Genomic DNA, 26,607 nt, shown 5'->3' with positions numbered 1-26,607 from the left:
CTTAGCAGTGACCCCTGAGGGACCTTGGGAGAGAGGCTGAGCCTTGAGCCCTGCAGCTGTTGTGGCCAAAGAGCTGTTTCGGGTGGAGGAGGGAAGGTATGACCCAGCTCCTCCTGTCCAGACTTGCACTTGGGCCCAGGCTTTCCATGGCCATAATGTCCTTGGAAGCAAAGGAGCCTGACCAGCCCACACATTTAGTGGTGTGCTGCTAAATGACTAACAACCGGCTCTCCAGGTGAAAAAAACCCTAATTTTTACCATTTCTCAATTTCCATGGGATAAATACTTCTACCATTGCCCATTTTGAGCTACACGAATGGTTTATTAACTGGCTCAAAAAAATTCCTAAAACTTTGCCAATCAGCTCTCGCTGCCATTACAAGCTGGCTCTAAGCCCGCCGCCGAGAGTGGATACTCTCCTAAATACATTTTAATGTTCAGCAATTCCTTGGAGGCTCCCATTAATTTACTGAGGCAGCGAATGTAGGGAACACTGGTTCCACTTTCTAAAGGAGGAATCAGAGATGGAGAGAAGTGACATGATGACCCAGGGTCCCACAGCTGGTCACGGCAGAGCCGGGTCTCCCACCTGTGAGGCCAGTGTCTCTGCTGGGTGCCCCACTCCCTCTCAAGGGCATTGACAAGTCTCTGAGGCCTTGTGGCAACAAGGGATTCCTCAAGAAAGGTGACATTGAGGGTGGTTTGCTCTTTGAGAGCACTGTGATTGCCCAGAGCTGAGTTTCCGCAATTAGCTTGATTCTGTTAATTGCCTGGGGGGGGGGGGTCCTGTTAAAATACAGAATCCCCAGGCCACACCCTTGGATATTTTGATTAAGTACCTTGTAGTGGAACACAGAAATGTGTATTTTTTATTTGTTTATTTTTTTTGGTGAGGAAGACTGGCCCTGAGCTAGCATCTGTTGCCACAATCTTCCTGCTTTTGCTTGAGGAAGTTTGTCACCGAGCTAACGTCTATGTCAGTCTTCCTCTATTTTGCAAGTGGGAAACTGCCAAGCGTGGCTTGATGAGCGGTGTGTATGTCTGCACCTGGTCTGAACAGCCAACTGGGCCTACCACAACAGAGCGGGTGAACTCAACCACTATACCACGGGCTGGCCCTAGAAAGGTGTATTTTTAACAAACAAGTGCCTCGTGATGAGACAAGGTTAAGGTTAGGGGAAAATTGCTGTGTCAAAAATTCTTCTTAACTTAGGTGAGAAGTGAGAGATAAGACTCCAATTACTACTGTTACATTACATTTTTTTCTTATTATTTTTTAAACGTGATCGAACTTTTAGAATAAATAAAGTTCCCAAATTTGGCCCCAGGGTTTTTCCCCTAGCAAGCTTGCCATAGGAGCTGAGACACAGAGGCTGTTCCGGAATCAGCCATCGGAGGGCACCATAATGCAGCAAGAGAGCTGCCAGCCCGGCCGGGGCGCCAAGTTCACCGCTCACCTGGGGGTTCTGCAGGCCCCGCGCGCAGGCAGCGGGGGGAAACCTCTGCCGCCTGGTTCGTGGAACCCCGCGGGGACCCCGAATTCCCGAGCAGGCAGGCTGCTCAGCCTCTGGGCTCCTCTCGCATCGATGGCAGACGACCGGCCGCAGGCGGGGGCAGGGCTGGGCGTGGGCGCGAGCGCGAGGCTGCCGCAGGGCCACCCCTGAATGCCACTGCGCTTACCGGGGTCTTCCGCGGACACTGTGCGCGCCTCCCCTGTTGCCCCCTCGCCAGGTCCCCTCCCCTTGTGTTTGAGCTCCTAGCTCTCTGGCCCGTTTCTGGCGCGGCTGCCACACTGGCAGTGTACAACACGGTTAAATCCGTGCGTGGTCGAAACAGACTGATGAGCGCACTTAACTGTGTGGCCCTGGAGGTTTGACTTCTCTGAGGCTCAGTTTCCTCCTCTGTACGATGGAGATAATGATTCCTCCTGATAGAGCTGTTAGGAATACTGAAGGTGATGATCTCTCTGAAGTTTGTTAGCACAGTGCCTGGTATCTATTAAACTTCCAAAAAATAGTATTATTATTACGTGCTAGCCAAAGGCACCTTGATTGTTCGTATCGATGACTTTATTGATGTCTGCTTCTTATTCCTGATTTTCAGGAAGATCAAGTTTATCCATTTATCAAACAAATAAGTAGATGGCACTTCCTATGTGCCAGGCAACTGTTTGAAGAGCTTTACAAATGTTAACTCATTTAGTCTTCGTAACAACTATTTTGCTATTATATTTCCACTAAACAGATAAGGGAACTGAGGTCCAGAGACGTTAATTGTCTTGCCCAAGGTCACATTGCTATGAAGTGGTGCAGCCAGGATTTGCAGCCAGGCAGTGTGGCTCCCAGCTTTGGGGCCCACAGTGTGGCTAGGCACCTCTGTGTAAGGCAAGGTACTGGGGTAGAAGAGGCTGGCAGAATCTCTACTCCTGCACCTGCCAGCCGTGTGATGTTGGCACGCTCACCTACATGTCTAGCCTCAGAATCTCTCCCAAATGGGGATAATATGCCGCTGTGCTGGGGTGTTGCGAGGGTGAGCAATAATGAAAAGCTCTCAGTGCCTAGCACGTGGTACATACTACATGAATGGTCACCATTTTTATTGTTGTTGCTTTTAGACTCAGGCAAGTTAGGATTAGCATGGAGGGTATTGAAGACAAAGGAAACATATCTGCTTTACTCCAAGACCTAGACCTAGAGAGGTGTGCTGCGGACGTGGCCAGAGATCCTTCCTTGGGTGCTCCATCCCCACCTTCACCAACGAAGCAGCCACTCACGGGAACAGACCCGCGGGGAGTCAGCAGACTCAGATCCTAGTCCCATGTCTGTTGAAGAGGCTGCAGGACCCTGTGCAAGCATCTAACATTTCTCCCCAAATGAGTTCTACTATGATGCCCCTTCTGACTCCCAATTCTGTGACTGGGGTTTGTGGGCTTGTCACTCTACTGAAGGTCTCAGGACCCTTGAAGAATATGACTTCTGCCTGGAGCGCTTTCCCAGGGTGGGAGGGGTCTGGGGGGAACTGATGAGGGTGCCTCTTGAGGGAGCTGACCATGGGGGAGGAAAGAGGCTGGGCTGGGTGGGAGGGCCCGAGTCTAAACCCCCGCCTGGGTTTAATGAGCCCCAGAACTCTGTGAGGGCTGCTTTTCACCACCTTTTATTTGGTCAGACAGGGGGCTCAATAAATCTTTAGTTCTGTGGACTCCCCTTGTGGAATTGTTGAAGGAGAATGCTTTTTGCAAATGACTGGAAAGCCTGTTGCAAATATAAAGTGCTTATTTAGATGCAAACTAAAAATCCAAGGTGCCTGTGACTCATCTGGTACCTATTGTGCTCGCTGCAAAGACGCGGAGGCTTGCCTGTGTGATGGGTGCCATTTGAGAGCCACTTAAAGAACTCCCTGGTGAATGAATTTGGTTGCATTATGCCCGGGTTCCTCGCAGAGGACTCTCATTCTCACCCCTCCGGATCGTGTCCTCCTCTTCTGACGCTTTTTCAGCCCTCTCCCCAAGTTAGTTCTGACCCAGGCTGTGCAGGGAGGGGGCTGGCCGGCTGGGGAGGCAAGGAGCCAAGGGGGTGGTGGGAGCTTGTGCTCACCCACTCTGCTTTTTAGAAAAGAAAAGGCGGCATTAATCCAAGCATCCAGAGCTATGCCTAAGAATCTAATGACAATAGTATTACTTGCTTTCAAAAACCCTTTTTATCATTTCCTTTTCTTTCCTATCTCACTCCCCTGTTATTACAGACCAGGGCTTCATGACCAAAAAATGCCGAATCCATTTGCTCAGGTTTGTCAGACTGGTGACTAGCATTGTGTGAAGACCAAAGGTCTGTGTGATGGACTGCATTTTTAATGGATTGACCAGCTATTTGGCATCACATGAACAGAATTTAATGCTGTGTACTGCAAACTGCTGTGAAGGATGATGGAGACAGCTTTTCCAAGGCCAATTTTCATTCCTAGAATAGGGAGGAGGCTCCATTTTGAGGTTTGGTGAGGACCGATTCATATAGACATACGAGCCAAGAAAGGAGCATCCTTCTCCGTTGGGGGCCAGGGCATGGCTTGTCCCTCCGATTTCAGGTAGGTGAGTGCTATGCATTCTGGGAGTTTTCCTGTATGGGACAGAAGCCATTCAAGGTTTATTCTTGTCAGTTCTGTCTTAAGTGGTGCAAGTAGAAGCGTGTACAAAGCGGTGCTTCTGTGCAAATTAGAAAAAGGCACCCTCTCCTGGTCGACTCAAGGCTTGACAAATGAAGGACTGGCTGGATTTGGTGCCCACACCCCAGTGGAGGCAGGGTACGACCTGCATGGCCTCACCGCCGGCCCCATGTGTGTGATGTGTGGGCAGAGTGTATAGGCGCACTCTCAAAGAGGGTAGAGAGTAGTGTGGGGAAGTGGGAAGCTGGGAGGGGGCTGTCCCAGAGCCTCTCCTAGAAGCTCTCTTTATGCTTCTAAGGGAGTCTTCCCTCCCTCCTCCAAGGCTGAACTCCCACTGGCTCATATCCTTTCTGGAGGTGCATATTTGTGGTGTAATCACTGGCTACATTTCAGGCAGGGACCACTGAATTCATTTTAATATTCTTTGCTCAAATCTCTGTAATCAGCACAGCAGGGAGATTCACAGGACTCCTGTAAGAGTTGGGGGGGGGGGTGGAGGTGATGATATTGCAAACCGGATGCCGCACGTCACCTCTGTAAATATGTTCCCCCAAACGTGTACTAAATGTCCGGAAATCACACAAAAGAGTTCGATGTTGTAAGAGGATTTCTGTTCCCAGAGAGCTAAATATATTATGAAACCGTTACCTATCCCTTCGCTTTTTAACAGCTTTATCAACCTATAATCCACATACCACACAATTCATCCATTTAAAGTGTACAAGTCAATATTTTTTTTGTATATTTACAAAGTTATATAACCATATCCCTTTATGTTTAAACACATTCTTTAATGGTATCAGTTCCAGCATTTTGGACATGTTCTTTAGTTTTCCTTCTCAGTTGGATAGCCTGTCAAGTGATACAATTCAAAAGACTGTCCAGTTGACAGGTTGGTTTGCAATATCACTATAGGATAGGGTATTCATGTGCATTCTTTGATTATTGTTCAAAATTCTCATTTCAGCACATGAAAGGAAGTTTAGGGCTGCTGATCTGGAGGGCACAGCCCTGGGCTCTGTGGACATCAATGCAGGGCCTGGGGAGGACCACCATTAAGACCTGTAGCACAGGCAGCTGGAGATGTGGCGACCTGGTTTCAGAGAAAGCACTATGAGAGTTCAGGGGTAACTGAATCAAACTGCAGACATTTGGAAAGGCTTCGTGGAAAAGGGACAGGTGTGATAGGCCTCGGAGCAAGAGAGGAATGTAGGGCAACCCAGAAAGAGATGAGACTGAAGAGGTAGATGGAGGCGATATTGTGGAAAACTTTGAATCCTAGGCTGTGAAGGTAATTTTAATAATTACTTCATGGGCCAAGGAAACACTGAAGGGTTTCGAGTATGGTGATGGACATTCAGGCTTTATTTCCGGGGGAATAATTCTGAGAGTGGTGTGAAGGGCCAGGAAGGAGGCTATGGCTGAAGTCCAGGCAAGAGGTCTTAGGAGCCTAAAATAAGCAGGCCCAGTAAGAAAGGCAAGAGAGGGACAAATTTGGAAAAAATTTCAAAAATAGAGTCTGTAAGCATTGACTGCTTAGATGTAGGAGACAAGGAGAGAGAGGCGTCAAACACAGCCCAGCATTCCAGGAGAATGACGCTGCCAATGAGAGATCATCATGTCAAGATGATTTGGTGCTTTGATGGTTTGATGGTTTGGTTTTTAACATTCTGCCTTGTAGGAGCCAAGGGGATATCCATGCGGTAATGTGGTCTGGAACTCAGGGGGAAAATTAGGGGTGTAGCTGGAGATTTGAGGAGGCTTAGCACAAAGCCGAAGATTATTAACTTGGAGTGAGAGAGACATGAATTCCAGTCGTGGCACTGCCCCATACCAGCTGTGTGACTTCAGGCAAGTTCCTTAGTTACTCTAGGAAGCTGGAAATGAAGATAGTAATAGTACCTGAGCTGTTGTGAAGATGAAATGAGTCAATGCATGTCAAAGCCTTAGCCCAATGTGGTAAATTCTCAATAAACGGCAGATCTTATTTGGGGTCACCTGGTAGAGCTATGGAGTGGATGGATGATGTTACCTGGAGAAAGAGGCTAGGAAGAGTAGAGCTGGAAGAGGACTCAAGAGGGGAGATTGGAGGCTCTTGACCCGCAACAGAGGCCATCGGCTCGAAAGCGACCTCTTTTCGCCAGGGCTCTCAGTGGCCCTGGTGATGCCCATGGGAGCCATGGCCAATCTAAGCCTCAGGCAGGGGAAAGAGAATGAGGAGAGAAAACAAAAAGAGGGGAAGTGAGGAGCAGGGGGACCTGGAGCCTGGGCAGTGCAGTCTCAGGGATAAAAAGCGATGTTACTCAAGTGGAACATGCACAGAGTTGAGTCAAAATCACAGGAATCCATTCTAGCAACCAAAAAGCAATTCTAAAAAAATACCTTTCTTTACTTGTTTCCCTTAAACTCTTTAAAGGAAGTAAATAACTAGATCGCAGCCATACTTCCTAAAATTGCCGTTCTACCCCATCCACTTCTCTCTTCTCTCCCTCCTCCCAAATTCTCCCAAGATTTTCTGTCTCCTCTTTCTTCTCCCCCATTTCCCCCTCCTCCGTCCCTTTACCAAAAACAAGCAAAATAATAGCAGGAACTTTTCCTCCCAACCTTGTCAGCTCACCTTTCCTCAATGTCCCCTTCCCCCTTCTCCCAGTTAGGAATCACAGAGGCCCCAAGGGATGGTGGAAAAGCAAAACCAGAATCCTCTTTACGGACCTGAGGGAAAGGAAAGGCTATAGGACAATGATTTCTCTCCCATCACAGGGGTTTCTTCTCATCTGCAAACCATAGTTTAGAAGAAAGAGAGGAAGGAAAATGTCTCAGTGACAAGTTCTACTTGGCAGTGACCCGAGTGTCCTCAAATGCAAAGCCTGTCTCTCGGATACGGCAGAGGCAGCTGCCCCAGGCTGCTTTCCCTCACGACCAGGTCTAGGCTGCCTCTCTGCTAAGCCTGGAAGGGGAAGCCCAGCCCTACCTGTCGATGCTGATGGCACAGAGGTTCAGGATGCTGGCTGTACACATCATGACATCCAGGGTGACAAAAACATCGCAGCAGACGCGGCTGAAATTCCAGACGCCGCCTGTCACCTGGGCATCAGAGACAAACTGTTAGTGTTTCCCCCAGCAAAGGGACAATAACCCAATCAATTCTACTGTCTTCCCTAGGCTCCCCATACAGACGCTGGCACACCTTCCCTATTGGATACGTCATCGTTACCAAGGGCAGACAGACATCGAGGGGGTGCCAAGCTGCCTAAGATTGGCCGCCCAGGAAAGGACAAATACAAATTCACAGAACGTTAGAACGTTAGTGCTGAGAGGGACCTTCCAAATCATTTGGTCCAGGGTTTCTCAAAGTGTGGTGGAGTTCTGAACCCTTCCCTAGACCCACTGAATGAAAATCTCTGGATTTGGGGCCTATGAATCTTCATTTTTAAGTAAAAACTCCCCATTACACCAACATTTGAGAATCAGTGATTTAGTTCAGACTCAGGAGGTGAGTAAAGCTCATTGTGGGTAAGTGATATGCCCAGAGATGCCCAGCTGGTAATAAGAGAGCCTGGGTGGTTGTCAGAAGTGCGCACTGCATCAGAACTGCCTCTCTGAAGCCCTCCACCCAGTGGCGAGCTCACCACGTACCCAGGAAATAAGCGGAGAGCACATTTTTCATAAAACTTAACTCTGAAGTGAAAATCGATCTGCTCTGTTTTTAAAGCTTGGAAGCATCCTGGAACAACATCTATAAGAACCTATGTAAAATAAGACTGTGGCCATGTGCCTGCCTGCAACACCCCAGTGCCAATCAACAAGAGGTGGGGAGAAAGGCTGGGTCCAGCAAAGGACTGGATCCTCCCTACCACTCACTGAATCAGTGAGGATGCTTCTGACCTCAGGTACTTACACGTGTGTTCCGAGCTCTGTAACGTCCTCCAAGTAACATTTATAAAAAGTCAGGAATTTAGATCATTTAATTCACATTCTAGCACATTTCTGTTTTATTTTTAAAATTTTTACATTACCTAATTGAACCCGAGAGAGGTGTCAGGGAGACTGTCACTTTCAGAATGTCCACAAACGCCCTTCTTGGGCCCCCCAGGTTTTTGTGCATTGCCAGCTTCCTGGCCCCTGGGGCTCCGTTCTTGGGGACTGCAGTTCTCAAGGAGCAACCTGTGAAGCTCTGTGCCCTGGGCTGTGGCTGAGTGTTCCCGAGATCTCTGTGCTGAGCAGGCCCAGTGGCTGTTTAAGAGGAAGGGGAGTAAAACGGAGGTACAGCAGCTTCTGAAGTAGCTTCTCAAGGGAAAAAACTGATATTGGCTAAATAATAGTGTGCAAAATGGTGCCGCTCCTTGTTTAGCTGTTCTCATCCAAGATTCTTGCAGCATGATCGGGCCACGTTACTCTCCGTTCCTGACATTTGTCCTTAACACTAAAGCCAGGCCCAGAAAGGCTCTCTCCCCTTCCCCTTCCCTAGTCACTTTTTTACCCTGGGATTATTTTCCTTTTCAGCATCCGAACTTACGCCTATATTTGGTCATCTCCAGACTCTATTTTGAGAAACTCTGACCGAAGATATTTTGTTTAAAAGTAACAATGAAAAGTTCAAACTAGCGATGAAGTCATCATTTTTGTTCGTTTGGTTGTGGATCTACTCTCTCTCTTTTAGTTCCACCATTTGGCTCTCTCTACAAATAAAGGCCTAATATGAATTTATAGGAATTCTGAGAATGAAAACTTTTTAAAAGGGAGATATATAGTCATAGTAACACAATGATTTAAGGGAGCCAGGAGAATAAAAGACGGTTTTGCTCAGTACACAGGACAGTTGTCTGCAGTAAAAGCTTCTTACAAGAATTGAGTTTTGCATACTAAATCTCATTTTAACATAGGTCGACTATGCAATTTATGTCTTAAATTGGGGGAAAACCACTTTTTTTTTTGCAAAATTGTGAGCGCCTGTCTGTATGTGTGTGTTGGAAGGGTAGGGTAGGTGAGACAGGATAGTTAGAACAACAGCAAACTCCAGCGCTTGCTCGGTGTTCATTTGTTCGTTCGTTCATTCATTCATTCGTAAACCAAGTACTTGTGAAGCCCCTCTTACTCGGTTCATAGAAAGAGGGTATGTTATGTGTTTTAAGAGGTTTTTAACAAATGTACTTCAGGCCCTGTCCTTGAAGAACTTATAACTGGAGAAGCAAGGCATTCTTCAATAAAATAACTAGCGATCATCATGAGATGTTAATACTTTTAATACAAACTAACATTTATTGAGAACTTCCTCTACGTGGGTCACTGACCCACATGACCCATTCCAGGAATTTTTATAACTTTGAAACTTCATATTCTGAAAACTGAATTTGTCTTTTACTGTATGTGCTCTTAAAGCTTTTTGAGGACAAATTCTACACTCACTTGATAGGAGACTAAATGACCATTACTAAATAAACTCCATAGGAGCAGGGACATTTACATCTTTGCTGCGGCATCTCTGGGTCCTAGAGCAGGACCCGGGATGCAAATATATTCTGGAAGAATGAATGGTCTCTGGCATAATCTGTATTAATACTAATAGCTAACATTTGTCAAATGCTTTCTGAGTCTTGACGTTCTGCAAAGCCCTTTACATACATGGCCTCTATTGCCGGTTATAGTCCCTGAGAGAGGACTCTGATCTTCATCGCAGAGAAAGAGACTAAAGCTTCGGGGGGTTCGGCACCTCGCCCAAGGTGACACAGCAAGTAGAGGCAGCCAGGACATTGGAACGTGAGTTGTTACACGCCCTGCTCTAGCGAAGTGTTAAGCGTGGAGAAGGCAGCCATTGGAAAGGGATGGAAATGGTTGGACACAAGGGGAAAGGAGAAAACCAGGTGCTCCTCAAGGTTATGTGACAGACTGTGTCATCTCCCTTCTGATTGCCTCTGTCCTGGGCTGCAAAAACCAGTGCAACACAGTGGTTGCTGCTCTGCTGACTTTGGGGCCTTGTGACAGGACACACTTGGCAGGTTTCTCTAGCCTCTAATGGCCAAAGCCCTCAAGCTGTCCTCTGACTCCAAGGCCCACACTTTGCCACCCCATTCGGCCTATCCCATCTTCCTGTCTCCAATTCTGCTGTGAAAATTCCCATTCTCTCCCTGATCTCAGCTAAATGTCAAGAAGAAAACAATCTGATTAGCTGATTAAAGTAATTCCCACTAAGGTGCCATCACTCAGCCTTCCCTGGAGTTTACTCATTAAAATGAGTCTCTAATTGGCGGGATGTGTAATGGAAATACATTTTTTTAATGGAGTCCTCAACACCAAGTCAATAATAGTAAGTGATCAATAAAGAGCAGTGAGGGCCAGGAACGTGCTAAGTTACTCTCACACATTATGTCATAGCAACCTGAGGAGGTAAGTATTATTTCCAATTTTAGATAAAGAAATGGTGACTGAGAAGGATTGAGTAGTTTGCCTAAGGACACATAGCTAGGAAAAGGGACTGGAATTTCAAACCGTTAATATTAACAATTACTCTATTTTGCCTCTCAAAGGTCAGCACCTTGACACACCACTTCCAGGAAGTGTACCATGGAACTCTGTTCTAATATCACAGGAGGAAGGAGAGTTGGCCTTTGTCCATCCATCTATCCATCCATATATCCAGTATTTACTGAATGCCCGTTATGTGTCTGAAACTCTGCCCATGTGGGTGTTCTGAAATGAATTAGACCTGTTTTTGTCCCCAGGGCCTCAGAACATAGTGTGCACGTGTAAGGGGGAGTAATGTGTGAATGGGTGTGGGTGCTTCGAGAGCCCAGGAGAGAGACACTAAGAAAATAACTTTGATTCAATGTGATAAGTGCTGACAGTGAGACAAGTACAAAGTGTTGGGAGAACCTGAAGGGTAAAGTGATTTTTGAAATTAAAGCAGAAAAAAAAAGCAAAAAATTAAAAACAAAACTGGTTGATTTAAGGCTCTTTAGAGACATGAGTCTACCTTTCTCCTAAATTCTAATGAACAACTCACTTCAGAATTATACAGCAGCCAGGTGGTGTTACTCTCACTTGCTAATGAATGTACCGAACTCCCTTTGGCAATACAGAAGGTGGGAGTAAGCAAGAGAGTGTCTTCAGGTACTGAAGTTGGCTATTGATTTTCAACAGACATAGCCTAAGGCAGCATTTCCCAAATTTACTGATTATAAGGCAGCATTTCCCAAATCACCCAAGGCTCTTGTTAAACAAAATGATTCTCAGGCCCCACTCAGAATAATAAGTCTGTCCAGTGATGCTTACTGCCTGGGAGGTTTGGGAAACACTCGTCTTGCGGGTGCAGGGGGCATGACGTAATCTTCAGAAATGGTCGTCCCTAAAGCAGGGCTTCTTAAGGATACTTTGTCCCATGGATCTCTTTGACCTCATGGTCCCCTTCTCAGAAGAATATTTTTAAGTGCCTAAAATAAAATACAGTGAATCACAAAGGATACCAATTATATTGAAATATAGTCACCAAAGTATTTTAGATATATATACTTCTTTAATAATGCATTAAATGACAAGACCTAGCGGCAGGTCCAAAATTCCTGTGATTTCAAAGTGCCAATGAGTGTAAATGGTATTTCAAGGTGTCTGCAACAGCTGTAATGCTACTCGAAAATGTAAATATCTGTGTTCTCTCCTGGTGACACTAAGGATTTCTTCTGCTGTGGGTTGATGCCTACGTTCATAATTGAAGGAGTGCTGAATTTTAGCTTCATGAAAAATAAAGAAGCAATTTTATTTACATTCAAGTTGATGGGCTGTCCAGATTAAAAACTCCTGCTCTAAGGAATGGATTTTTAGTTATTTTGGGAGATAGCCAAGGGGCAAAGATGGAATTACTTCTCTAATTAGCCTCTTCATTCCATTTTTGTTTGCCACATTTGGGACTTTTTTTTTTTTTTTGTAGGAGAGGATTGCTGTTGGGCAAGATAGGGGATTCACTTCTCTGAATCCCAACTTTTTCATCTGTGGAAGGGGAGTCTTACAGATTAGTGGTTCCTAAATGTCAGTTGGCAGCACATGGCCAGCTGATGGTATACGTCGCTTGACATGGGGCTGGAGCTGGGGGCTGGTGGCAATTACTATGGACTTCCAGGGTCCCCCCCACCCCTGAAAGTCAGGTCTGGTAGATCTGGGGTAGACTCACAATCTGTATTTTGATCAAGCAACTCCCTGTAATGAAAGTTTAGCACAGAACTGCTCAAAGTTTAGTTATGTAAGATCATGGAGGAGCCCATTTAAAATGCAGACTCTTCTTTATTTTTAAAAATCAATATCATTCCAAGGCCAGAGGCTTCTCTCTCCCCAAACTGATGCTCTTTCCTGACCTCGATCCCTCTCTTGGTGGGAGTTTCCCTGCCTACGCCCTCTGCTCTCGTTTGCTTGTCTGCGTTACTTAACCCTCGAGTCTTTTCTCCTGTCCATACAGAGACCCAAGTACTCAGAGTTCAGTATTTCTTCCAAATGTTCCCCTGGCTGCTCACGCTGCCTTTCTGCCCTGATATAAGCACATTAAACATCACAAAAGGTGCTTAACCAAGTGGAACAAAATGAGATGTTTGTGCTTGGAGAGGGAACTCCAAACAGCCTGCAGCTTCTAGAGCAGGAAATTAAAAACTCGAGAGGGAATCTGAGATAGAACTACTTGGTATGACACAGAAAAGAGTTTTTGAGAAAATGCTGCAAACTGAATTGAAGGGACTGCCGGGCCGGCGTCCTCTGGAATACAATCTGCTCTGAGGTCACCTGCATGGTTTTCATCCTGAACTTCGCTGCTAGGCCTGAGGATAGAGAAAAGCGAAGAGGGTCAGTGACTGGCTATGGCCCAAGGCCAGGCTCCTGTGTGCCCTGGTGACGAGAACGGTACTAGTGAAAACCACTATGCCGCACACTTGCTGACTCTCCTCTTCTCTCTTTCCAACCGTCCTTGGATTCTGCTGGGAATCCATGAGATTCCTGAGCAGGCCTTTGATGCGTTCCATGAAAGGAACACATAACCTATGCTAAACCAACTCTTCTATCCAGTCATTAGTTCAGAGAAAGTCGTGTGCCGTAAGTCAGTCCAGTCAAAGTACATCCTGACACTTACATCATGTACTAGAAATTCTGGGACATGGCATTTCTCTTGCTGTGAATGGTGTGCATATCTGAAGCCTATAGCTTACCCTTTGCCTGTGGATAAGGCCAATATGTGGAAGAAGGCAGAGCTGAGAGAATTGTAGAGAAATGGAGCTGGAACCCTGTTCAAACTGTGCCTGCAGTCCACCCTACCACAGGACTTTTAGAGCCCCTATTGTGAGAGACAATGCATTCTATTTATTGTTCACATTGGTTGGAGTTAAGCTTGCTTTTACTTACAACTGAAAGTGTCTTAACTGAGATATTTATAGATCACACTTTTTAGTTTTCAATGCACTTTCTAGTTGATGATAATTGAACCTAACATCAATCCTATGAGGCAGCGAAAGTATAGCTGTCACCTCCATTTTTGTCTTCTGAGTCTTTCTCATAGCACAACCCTGTGTTGGAATGACATTCTTCTCAGTGAATTCCGGCAAAGACACAGTGTTACGTGACATTTTACTGCCTACCCCACAGCAATTCTTCACCCCCACATCTTCTTTTTAATAAAACCCACGTTTTCACTCTTTCTTTTCTGTCTTCCCTTGCAGCTAGAGGTGGCCTTGTGTTCCAGCTCTGGACGATTAGACTTAAGAGAAGTCCCTCAGGGAGATGCCTTGAGCCACTCCAGGGAAAGAGCTTTTGTATTTTTCCCCTTTTTTCTCTGCTGTCCCCACTCATCTTATTTTTGAATATTTTTGATGCTGGGGGCTATGGCAGCCATCTTGTGAGTAACATGAGAACGTAAGCCAGCTTGCCAAGGATGGTGAGCAGGAAAGATGGATGACACCTGGTCCTTGATGACACCGTGGGGCCACCTAATCAACAATTGCCTGCCTTCAGCATTCTGTGAGAAAAGTAACTCCTGTTTGTTTAAGCCATAGCTAGTCAAATTTTCCATTCTTACAGCCAAAACATTCCTAACTCATATATATTGGTGTCTGGCAAAATGAGCCAGTTTTTCCTTTGAAGGAAGGTGTCTGGCCAATGTGAGCCAATATTCCCTTCGCAGAAGACGGATGTATTCACATCAGAGCACAGGAAGCTCTGAATGTGGTGGCTAATTTGGCCCACACATGGTGTTCTTCTCCTGTCTGTCTGCTCCTCCTGGGAGCCCTCATCGTATAGCAGACTCTGTGGTCAACACTGCATCCTTTCCTCTTTTCAAAGGAGCTCTTAAGTGTAATCATGTAATTACTAGACTAGCTACTCAAACTTTGCCATCATTAGGACAAGTTAGTGAGAGGAACACTTTGTTCTTCCTGAAACACATGGGTTTATATATTCACAGTCCCTTTAAGGCCTCAAAGTGTTATTTTCTCTCACCAAGGTACTGCGTCTCCTTCTGAGATCCACGCAAACAGCCAGGTATTTAAGACAAAGAAAAGTATAGACTGGGGTAGGATGGGGGACCGGTCCTTTGGACTAGAACTTTCTTATATCTTAACTGGTCATCTGTTAATGATGCCTACTTTAAGTCATATCTATCTTTTACTGAGATAGACCCTTGGCTAACTGTTGGGGAAAGCGATACAGAGACATTAAGTTGCATTAACTAAAGCCTTGAAGCAAGTGGGTAGGACCAAAAGGAGGCCCCAACACCCATTTCCTACTCCCCCAAATCTTCTTCATGTGATTGTAGACTTATTTGACCATGCCTATGGTTACTGAACACCTGCACCAAATAACCTGTTCGACAGAGGGCGTGTTGGTTTTTATGAGGGGAAACTAAGAGCTCCACCACAACTCTTCTCATGGGGGAAACCCATAGATCCAAGTTGCAGAGTCCGTTAAGCCTTTGGCAAGATTTCATGCCTGCTCTCTGAGGGCTCGGTTGCTCTTCTATGCTCATCAGTAGAATGGAGGCATCATCTATATCGGCAGTGTGGCTAGAAGGGGCTGCCATGGGTGTATAGCGTGGAAAAGTCACAATGTCCATCTCCTATACCGGTATCTATAGAGGTTTTCCAATATGGTCCATCCAGAGTCCTGGAAGCAGTCACAAACGGACAGCCAAAGCGTGCCCCTGAGTGGCTTTGTTACAGACACCAAAAGCCTGCTTTTATTTCAGAAGCAACTAAAATCCCTGTTAGAGTAAAGTTCGTCTTCCTGTGTTTCTTCCTGACATTCATCCTTCTGGAAGACTTAAGAATCCTTGTAATGCATCAGGATGGAGGGAGTTTGGGGATGGTGGTGGTGTTATGAATCACTGACTAATCCACACTGGTTTGTAGCATCTAAAGTCTGCCTCACTCTTGAACAGAAATATCACATGCTTCTAACTCCTTTTCAATCTCATTATTATTGGTTGTCAAAAAATTAGTTCATTGTCACAATAGATATACATCAGATGATATATGCAGGAATTGCCCATCTAATGCATACGTTGCAGAACAGATTCATTTAATCATTCATATATCAAATATTTATTTAGCACATATTATATATCAGGTAGTGTATTTGGACTACAGGAAAAAAAGAACAAAGACGTAACCTCTGACGTCTCAGCCTAATTGCGTTGACAGAAAAGTCAAGATAATTACAAGAGCCTTTGCCATCAGGATTGTCCTAACCGGGAAGAATGTATGCACATTTTTTTCTCCGAATATTCCCTTAGCCTTTAAATACATTCCAATCAGCCTCGTTGTTTTTCTTCCTTTCCATTTCTTTTGTATTTTCTTGATTTCTCTCCTTTCTCTCCGTGTTGAGATCATAAATCTAATTTTAGTTCCTAGTCATTCTTTAATACGGGTACCAGCTTAGGCAGTCTATGCTCAAGATTTTTGCTCTCCTGTGATGTGTCATACTTAATTAACTGTCATCTTCACTATTAATATTAACTGAGATATTAATTTGATGAATTTTAATTTCTCTTAATCATAGAATCATTTCGATCATTCATTGGACACCTCTTTAGAATGATACGCAGTGCAGAGGAGAAATATTAATAGTATATAAGGTGTTTTTAAAAAAACCTCTTCAGTAATTGCATGTTTTCCCAGTAAGAATGTCTTTTCTTGAGCAGGTGTAAGCACCCCGATTTCCTTGTTAGCAAATGGATGTTTTGTCTTGATCACCTCCTGACTCTGTTTTGCATTTTCAAATGAAAATACTTTCAAATTTAAGAAATGTTTCTCTCCAGAAGAATTCTCCAGGGTCTGCCGCATTTTCTGACTGGCGAGGGCTCTGTACTATTAATGGAGGCATCAAAAATATACATTTAAAGGTTTGGTCTCTTCTTTCAGTAGCAGTCAGTGAAGAACTGGTACCCAGGAAGAAAGAGCCGAGTCTGAGGCAACTGAACAAGATGTATCTCTCTCTTTTCCTCTTATTCATTAAAATTTTTTTTCTATAATTCCCTCTACCCCTACCCCAGCAGCCTTTCTGCACGCCCTCACCCCCATATGCATTGAAACACTGATGAAGATGCCCATTGGACTGCCTCCTTCAATCCCCCACATCTTTGAGACATGACTGGCACAGAGACTAAACCCTCACTCACACCCAGTCACCTGGAAGCTGGAAACCCAGGAACAGAATCATTCCCACCTCCCAGGTTCTGATGTGGGCAAGTAATGCTGGATGGCAGCTCCCCTCAGGAGCTTTAATTTACTCCTTAAAGGGAGCACGATAGGAACTGTCCTTCCTTCCCCAGTCCCTGGGTCATGGCAGGGAGTGTTTTGAGCCCAGAAGGGCAGGAGCTCAGGGAAGACAGACAAGCACAATTACTACATGGGCAGCCCGCACCTGGGGCCCACTCACCTCCAGGTACACCACCCAGGGCATCACCAGGGTGGCCACCAATAGGTCTGCCACGGCCAGGCTCACCACCAAGTAGTTGGTGGTGGTCTGCAGGGCCCGTTCCCTCAGCACGGCCACACACACCAGGCCATTGCCGAAGACGATGGCCAGGATGAGCACGCAGTAGGACAGGGCATAGTAGGAGTGCGGGTGGGTCCCGCTGTCACCTGTGGAGTTCTCTGCCCAGCAGGAGGAGTTGATGTGGCCACTCAGCTGGCTCAGAGACGCCATAGCCAAGAGGGAGAGGTGTGACTCTAAGAGGTTTCCTGGGAAGAGAGAGAAAACAATGTCAGTAAAATCAGACTCTTTGGAGCTGGGCTGCTTAGGTATCTGTTTTGATTTATTGCTTCAATAAATATTTATTGAGCAACACCTATACACTGGGCACTGTTCTAAGCACTGAAAATACAGCAATGAACAAAGTGGGTAGAAATCCCTGCCCTCAGGGAGCCTCCATTCTAGAGCAGAAGACAGTAATAAACAAGATAAATAAAAGATGTAATATATTTGATGATGATATGTATTTTGGAGAAAAAAATCAGGCAAGGGCATAAGGAGAGGGTGAGGATTGGTGTGTGTGAGTAGGGCGCCTGAGTGCAATTTTTAGCTAGAGTTAAATCAGGAGGTCCTCAGGGAGAAGGTGACAATTGAGTCAAGCCCTGGAGGACCCGAGGAAGCAGACCATGCAGCTGTCTGGGAGAAAAGTTGTCCAGGCAGAAGAAACAATACATGTAAAGCTAGGGCAGGCTGGTGTGTGGAAGGGAGGCCAGCATGGCGGAAGCCAAGTGAGGCAGGGGCAGAGGAAGGGCATGAGGTAGAGAGGTTGTGCAAGGCCACTGACATCACCACCCCTGGGCTCTGAGTGATGTGGGAAGCTGTCAGGATTAGAATCCCTTTTCTGCCATTTCCCAAGTCTGAGGCCCTGGGCATGTCACTTCACCTCTCTGAGCTTCATTTCCCTCCTCTGTAAAAGGGGGAAATAATGGAACCCATCCCATAGGGTTTTTGTGAGGATTAAATGAGATATTACATATGTAAGACACTGACAGCCATGACACCTAGAAAGCTGTACAATGTTAGCTCTTTTTCTCTTATTGGTCTTTTCCTCTTAGCTTCTCATCCTCCTTTCCTGTTTCCTCCTTTCCATGTTCTCTTGCCCCTATTTTCCTCCCCCACCCCCTTCCCCATCTCCCATCACTTCCTTCGGTCTCCCATTCTCTCTCTCATATCTTCCATTGGGCTTGGTGGGTTGGGGAGACTGGGTTGAGGGAGAAAGTCTCAAGAGTAATGGAGTCTAGAGGCAGTACAGTGGTTTTTATATTTAGGGAAAATCCATGTGTGGAGTTTTATTTGATACCTCCTAATTTTTAAAGATTGGTTACCAATTAAAAAAATGTTTGAAGTCTATGAACTCCCCTCTCCCCCAAAAAAGCCCCACATCCATAGGCCAATGATCTGTGCACCTCCCGTTTCCAACCTCTGACCTCATCCAATGCCCTCACTTTTCAAACAGGGAAGTCAAAACCCAGGGAGACGAGTAACATGTCTCAACTCGCACAGCTTATTTGTGGCAGAACTAGCACGCAGGCCTTCTAATCCTTCCAATGCTCTCTTTTGGCACCTGAAAGCCACAAAAACTGTCGTGTCACTATCCCACAGAGAAGAGCCAATCCTCAAACTGTGGGGACTTCAGACTTAGAGTGCATAAGGCATCAGAGCCCATCAGGGGCCAGCCCTGAAGGAGGGGCTCTGGGCTCTTAGAGCCCGGTTTGTGTGTGTCTGTGGAAGACAAGAGTCACACATGCTAAAGAAAAAGATGGAAATGCCTGTGTGCCAAGGGTAGCAGTGCATTAAAGCCATGTACCAGGCGAAGATACAAGGCTTGCCACCTATAGTGTGGCTCTGAGACCTGGGAAAAATTGACTCCTACCTTAGGCTCTGTGCTTTAGAAGGTCCCATTCTGGAGCCCCTCTAGTCATCCATTTCCCACAGCTCAGTAAGCTCATACCCTCCTGCAGTGCCAAGGAACAGGTCCACCAAGAGTCCACACTCCCACTCTAGACCGTGTTCTGGGTCCCAAGATCACAGAATTCTGAGCCCAAACAGCTTGCATCCTGTTTCCAGGGTGGCACAGGCCTCATTCTGGATCTCTCACCCTGAGGGTGAACATGTGGAGCCCCTGGGCTCAAGTGGTAGCTCTTTGGGGGAGCTCAGAACAATAGCTTGGGTGTAGCCGGAGGTGAGGAGAGAAGAGGACAGAGTCCCTGGGACAGGATGGGGGTGGGGCACAGCTTCTCTTGCCCTCTCACATTTTGTATGGAACTCTTAAGGCCCCAGGAATCCTAAGTTCCAACTTGGCCTTCCAGATTGTTGTGAAGTTATATTTGTCAGGGCAGGAGGATTAAACATTTTACTCAATAGTTTTCTGGTTATGACTAAAATATTTAGACATGGAGTATAGGGACCTCCATAGGAACTCTTGCTCCAGGCCCTGGCAGAAGTAGAGGCCGGCTTGGTGACCAGGATTGGCTCTCAAACTGGTATCTGCAGCTCTCCTTCGATTAGGAGATTGGCCTCATCCTGGCTGTCATTTTGTGCCTCATTTTGAAATGTTTCAGCCTGGAATGGGAAAGTGTTAAAATGAACAAATGATTATAAGGGGCGACCAACTTGCAGTGAATTCACAGAATTGTCTAAAAAAATTGTTCTTTATCTTGGCACACTGTTTGCACTCAATATATTTTAAAACATAATAATAATTTTTGATAATAATTATAATTTTCTCATTATTTGGAGAAGGGCAGCCGCTACCCAGGAGATAGCGCTGCTGCTGCCAAGAGCTTTTGGAAAAATACAATGCTTTCTGATTGTTCAGGGATGTTTCCAGAATGCCTTTCTTCTGCAACTGGGCCACCTTGGAAAGCAGTGGCCAGAAATCACTCTTTCCTGGGGTCTGCAGTTTGCTAATGATGCCTTCGCCTCATCTCACCTGTCAGGTAAGAGGGAAGCATAAAACCTTGGGATATTTGTTGCCATCTTGCTGGACATTTTACTCTGCTGAGGTTTGACAGCTACTTAAAAATAGCACAGCTCAGTGTCAATGACTAATTATACGAAGGGAAACTCTCAGCTCTGAAAATCAATTCTGAGCCTGATGTCGCAATTGCATGGATTTCTGATTTATTTTATTTTATTTTTTGCATTCTAACTGTCTCTGGTCTTAGATTCTTTATAGCAGCAGGTGGGGGTAGGCCTGGCTTGTCCAGGGAGTTCCTGGTGAGCTGTGGGTGTGGGAGGTGAAAGCAGAAAATGAGTGAGATGCTAGATTACTCTCCTACTCTCAGATAATTGTTTCAACTTCCTCCCTCCTTAGATTTTTTTTTTTTTTAACCAGCTTTGCTTATATAACACAGAGCTGGGCTGGGCTTTCTCTTTTCTTTCTCCCTCTAATAGACGTGATAACAGACAGTAAACTGGTCTCAGGTAGGAAGAAGCAAAGAGCCTGGTGGAGAATTCGTTAACTTAATAATCACTCTCTAATAATTCATAATGACAGCCTGGTTTCTTCATCAGAAAAATGAAAATAATTGTACCCACTCCATAGGTTTATTGTGAAGATCAAGTAAAAGTATAAATGTAAAGGCTGGGCACTATTGACAATTTGGACTTGATAATTCTTTGTTGTCACAGGTTGTCCTGTACATTTTAGGATGTTCAGCAGCTTCCCTGACATCTACACACCAGTGCCAGTAGCTCTCCTCCTCCCCCAAGTTGTGACAACCAAAAACGCCTCCAGACATTGTCAAATGTCCCTTGGGGGGCAAAATTGCTCTCCTTATTGAGAATCATGGAACTCATGTAATGTCTGGCACATAGAACTTGAAATATTGTGGCTTTTATTGTTAAAGGGAAAGTAGGAACAGTGAAGGGGTCAAATAAGCAATAATTGCAAAGTGTCTAACGGACTCGGAAGTTAGGAGATTACTGGTGACCTCGGCAAACAGTGTTCGTAGTTAAGAGTGCATGGGAAAAGAGAAAGTGGAGAAGGCAAGGACTGGAAGATTATGCTGGTCTTACTCTTTTCAGATTCAGTATGTATAACACCACTTACAAATTTTAATGAGCCTTTGAATTTCCTGCAAAGTATTGACTGATCTTGGTCTTTATAGTTTATTCTAGCATCTCTTGGAGTGAGTGCACAAATCTATTTTGAAAAGCAGACCCCATCAGCTAAGACACGAGTCCCACTTTGCTGATATTCAGTCCCTGGGTGCTGAACTACAGTCTGCCTGGAACATTTGTGGGCCGCCTCTTTGGCTCCTGGTTCCATACCAAGCTACTGTCGAGTTTGTTAGGAAGACACTCATTAAGATTTACAGGATTTTAATTATTTGTTCTTCTTCCTTAAGGATATTGAGTTAGGCAAAAAAAAAAAAAAAAAAAAAAAAAAAAAAAACAAATACAAGAAAAACAAAAGCAACCTGAGTTTTCAATCTCCTTCTGAAGACAATAGTCATGACCACTCCTAGCTACTCCTGCATGCCAGGCACTGGTACTTTACACATATTATCTCATTTTAATATTTGTAGCATCCCCAAAGGGGGATATGGATATCCTCCTTTGATAGATTAGAAAAACTGAGACAGAGGTTCAATAACTTTCTGAAGATTACACAATGTGTAAGGGACTGTGTTGAGCCCAGCTTATTCTCAGTCTCCCTAAATCCAAAACTTGTGCTTATTTAATGTGTCTGTGCTGGGGGTAGAAGTTGATGTGAGCAGTCATTTCAGGTAGAAATGGTTTTTCCTAAACCCAGAACAAAATACCTTAGTAGCAGCGTTCCATGATCAAATCACTTGTATCATGGATCCCTGTCTTGTGCTGTCTCTAAACACTCAGTTCCTGACCTCTAGTTTCCAGACCTCCTCTGATTTTGGGCTTCAATGCAGACTTGCTATATTGCCCCCCAAAATGAATAATTATAGCTAACATTTATAAGCATCACCATATTTAAATCTCACAAGAACTTGATAAAGGAAGTAGGTGCTACTATTATTCCCATTTTTTCAGATGAAGAAAGTAACGGAAAGGTTAAGTATCTTGCTGGGGTCATACATCACTAAACGATGGAGCTGATTCACCCCAAGATCTGTCTGTTTCCAGAGCTCATGTTCTTAACTACTCCACTATTGGGGTGAGGAAGACAAACCTGAAGTGGGGACTAATTTTAAAACCTCACTTTTTCCAAGTATCTTGTGCACATCACCTGACCAAGCTCAGTGAAGTCAATGCAGGTGCACACTGCACATAGAAACAGTGGGTGTTACATTATCATTATTATTAGAGGTAGTCTTTAGCATTTCTATGGCACTTTATTCTTGAAAATTGCTGTCTGGTTTATTTTCCTAGTGAAGACTCACAAGTGCATTGAAATACATACCATATTTATATATTTGGGCACATTTACATTGTTGGCAAATGTACAGAGAAAAACTGTAGCTGGTTACTGAGATCCACTAGCTAAGGTAATGTACCTTTTTCCCTAATTAAACCTGCCCAGTAAAGCAGAGCGCCCTCACTTTCCATCACAATCTCTAAGCATCCTACCATTCTAGTCAGAGATAAAATGAGAAACTCAATGGATCAGTCAGTCAATCAATAAGCAAATGTAAATCGACGACAGACTTTAATGCATTAGAAATTGAATTTAATATTGAGTGAAATCTATTTGTTATTTGCTTTAATTCATGTTCCATAAAAAGCAGTCTTCCATATAGATGCTTTAATACCATGCATTCGTTTGGATACTGTCAGTGTTTTCTTTGCTCAACACCCCTGCTCACTGCTAGCAATGCAGATTCTTGAGAATGTTTAACTATAAATAAACAAATGTCTGAGTAAGAGTCTTCTCACATTGTGTCTGCTTCTGTTTGGCTACAAGAGATCCCGATGCTGTGTCAAATGGTGATTTTTCCCTCTTACACAAGAAGCGACATCTTACTGACCTTTTAGTATCAGTAAGCAAAGGGCTTCACCTATAAAGTGCAAACAGGCATGCAGAATGAGTTTAGAAACCAAGTTCCACTTTGTTATTGCTGCATTATCATTTGTGTGTGCATTTTGATAGTATTCGATTAAACTAAATGCATGAACTGGAACAAATGTCTAATTGCAGCAACTTCCATTGACCCAATAACCTACAGTAAGTAAGGAAAGTCCTGCAATTAAAAAACAACAATACCCTCAAAATCATATGCCATTATTAAAGAAAACATACACAATCATCATCTCAAGTACGGCATATCTGTTGGGAATAATTAGATTCTGACTTGGAAACAGCCTGACTTTAAATAGACCATTGAAAACAGTGCTTCTTCAAACCCTCAGCCCTGGATTACCAGGGTGCTGAATTGGGGAGTTTAAAATAACAGACCCTTACAATTAAGCAAAACCTTTAAGAGGAATACAATCAACTTCCATACAAATCCAGGAATAGTAACAGCTTTTTATTTTCCATCTTTCAATTCTGCCTTGATACAGCTTCTAGAGCCCATGAGGATCTAATTTTGGGGGAAAAAAGAGACAGAGAACAGGTTTTTACCGTGTAAAAAATGAGGAAAAGTGAAAACAGTTTCCTCAGGGTTTCAGGTTTTTAAATAAGAGTGGGTACGGAGTTTTAAAGCATGTTTTTAGAGAACCACAGAACCCCAAACTGATTAAATACCTTCCAGGAAAACACACCGTATAAAATTAGAAATAAAAAGAAAAATTACTTACCCTGAAAATTTCTTCTTATTTCTGGAGACCGTGGAGTTTAGCACCTCAGCTCCTGCGGCCATTTACTGACAGAAGACATACCCAAGCAAAGCAAACTTTGCCTTTCCCAGGATGCAGAAACTATGGGAATGAACAGAAAGAAAACCACCCATTTTTGCCTCGAAGGTGAAATCACTTGTGTGCTGCTCTTCCAGCTTCCCTATTAGACCTTACTGCATGTTTCATAGCAGCTTTTGAATGCATCCGTTTTCTCTAGAGGGTTTGGGAGGAACCCTAAACTGAACGTTGCTTGGGTCAGCCCTTCAGAGGCTCTGTCCTTGGTGCTGAAAGAGAGACCGAACATGCAGAAGCAGGATCTGTTTTCTACCTTGCTCTCCTGTTTTCCCTCTGTGCCTCTATCTGCTCTGTGCTTTGCTTTTTAGTACATGTATATTTTTCCCTCAGTACTCTTTTTAATCCCAGTTTTTCCACTGTATGTACTTTTATGCTTTAATTTCTCTTGAATAACCCTCACATTCCTCAGTTTAATTGTCTTTCCAGCTTTTGGTGGGTGTAGAGATGATTGGTTCAAAAGAAGGAACAGATCAACAAATTGATACCACAAGTGGTTAATATAAGTCAGTACAATTTAAAGCACAATTGACAGAATAATTGAAGTTGGAGGTGTAAGCCTGTCTGGGAAAAGAAGCTTCAAGGAAATATTTTACAGTTGAAGCAAAACTGAGGCATGGAGTATAACTGGTGATAAAGATGAAATAAGCTTAATAATGTGAGAAATGTTAAGTGTTTATTTAACAGAACTCTTTGTTTTCAGAGGACTTTAAAAAAACATTTTCTGATTCATTCTTACTGCTCCTCTGAGGTAGATGTGAATAATTTTTCTTAACTCAACTTGAGAACTGGCTAAAGTGAGATGCAACTAAGGGCACTGTCAGTGAAAGTCAGTTTCTGAAGCAACACTAGAACTTAGACAATCTTAATTCATGCTCACCTGTTACTTTAACATTTTACTATAAAATCTAACTATTCCGTGTTCTCTTGTTTTCTATTTCTTCTCCTTCCTTCAGACAGGGTGGTAATTCTTTCACTACTTTCTCTGCCAACAGTGGATGTGCTTGGCAGCTGCAGTGCAGACTGTCATAGGGAAGCTAGTCCTAGTTTGACTATGATGGAGACCTCTGCTGGCTGAGAAAGAGGCAGCAGCAACAACAAGGTCTAAATACTGCTATTAATAAGAACAACCATCATTTATTGAGCATGTACTATTAGCCAGTCATTTTAATGCATTCTCTCTTTCAATCCTTTCAACAACCCTAAAAGGTAGATGCTATATTTACATCCCTAATTTATTGATAGAGAAACTGAGCTTAGAGCAGTTAAGATAATTTCTGAAGGTCACGCAGCTACAAGTGGAGCCAGGGTTTGGATCTAGACATATCAGTTCTGGAGCAAGTTCTCTTAACCACTATGCTATAATTCTTCCAAAGGTGGAAAATTTAGATTTCCCTGGAGACTGATAATATGTCATAGAGAATAATAATTGTAATGACAAAAATGATGATATCAAAGATACATTTGTATGGTGACTTATAATTTATAAAACATTTTATAATTCATGTTCTTGTCTACATCTTACATAAATATTTATGATGCTCATGTTTACAGAGGTTGTTATGGATTGAATTATTCCCCCAAATTCATATACTGAAGACTTAACCTCAGAATGTGGCTATATTTGGAGATAAGGTTTTTAAACAAGTGATTAAGTTAAACTGAGGCCATTATGGTGGGCCCTAACCCAGCCTGGCTGGTGTCCTTATAAGAAGAGAAAGAGACATCAGGGAGACACACACAGAGAAAAGGCCATGTGAGGACACAGCAAGAAGGCAGACATCTGCAAGCCAAGACCTGCCGACACGTTGACCTTGAACTTCTATCCTCCAGCTGTGATAAAATTAATTTATGTTGTTTAAGCCAACCAATCTGTGGTATTTTGTTATGTCCTAGAAAACTAATACAGAAGCCTGGAGAGGTTAGGTGGCATATCCAAGTTTGCTCACAACTTATAGGGTGTAAATGTATGGTTATGTGACATAACTACATCAAACATGCCTTAAGACTGGAACTCTCAGCTTGAGTGTGAACTCCCAGGCTCTTCACCCCTTGGGTTAGGGGACCAAGAGAATATGCACTGTTAAGGGTTGGTATGTCTGACATGTAAAAGCAGAGAGTGTGCGAGTAGAATGAAGTAGAGGCATATTAAGGAGTTCAAGGTCTTAATTGCTCATTTTCATTATCATGATTCCAACTTTGAGTATCCTATGTTTATTTTTTTGACATTTGAAGATATCATGTCTAATGATAATTGTGCCCTGATAATGCATAAATGTATCAGGAAAGGCCATATTTCTAGACTTTTTGCCTTGAGATCACATGATGTATCCTCACAGGGCAGCTATAAATGTTGCTTGTAGAATTTTTCTCAGCATTTTTGTAATGCCTTTATTTTGGCAAAATTCCAATGAAGACAAAGAGGGACAAGCACTCTTATTTCATTCTATATAGGAACAACAGATAGAGAAATTAACTGACATGCCCAAAGTCACACATCTAGGCAGTCAACTCTGTCTTGACCCAGCTGTCTCTCTCGTAGACTCCTTGACTGCCTTGGTAAATGGGGAGGGATTGGTGTAGAGAATGGAAGTGGAGTGGGAAATGAGGTGGTCCTTTCTCTCA

At 44.0% G+C, this 26,607-nt stretch overlaps 1 protein-coding gene across 2 annotated transcripts in view; it reads right to left on the bottom strand.

Moving 5' to 3' along the window:
- Positions 1 to 24,265, bottom strand: part of DRD3 (dopamine receptor D3) — a 41,215-nt gene extending 16,950 nt beyond the window's left edge. Inside the window, exons 1-3 of one of the 2 annotated variants that reach the window (XM_008523244.2) lie at positions 23,872 to 24,265; positions 17,056 to 17,360; positions 7,130 to 7,242 (exon numbers count right to left, since the gene is read on the bottom strand). In XM_008523244.2, coding sequence (XP_008521466.1) covers positions 7,130 to 7,242; positions 17,056 to 17,325 — 383 coding nt within the window. In that variant the 5' untranslated portion in view covers positions 17,326 to 17,360; positions 23,872 to 24,265. The remainder of the gene's footprint in view (positions 1 to 7,129; positions 7,243 to 17,055; positions 17,361 to 23,871) is intronic. The other variant, XM_070582661.1, reaches the window with a different exon arrangement.
- Between the last annotated feature and the right edge of the window lie 2,342 nt (positions 24,266 to 26,607).

The sequence above is a fragment of the Equus przewalskii genome, chromosome 18 (genome assembly GCF_037783145.1).
Source record: "Equus przewalskii isolate Varuska chromosome 18, EquPr2, whole genome shotgun sequence".
NCBI classification, from domain to species: Eukaryota; Metazoa; Chordata; class Mammalia; order Perissodactyla; family Equidae; genus Equus; species Equus przewalskii.
The sequence above is the reverse complement of the archived record's forward strand: the minus strand, read 5'-3'. Positions and strand labels throughout refer to the sequence as shown.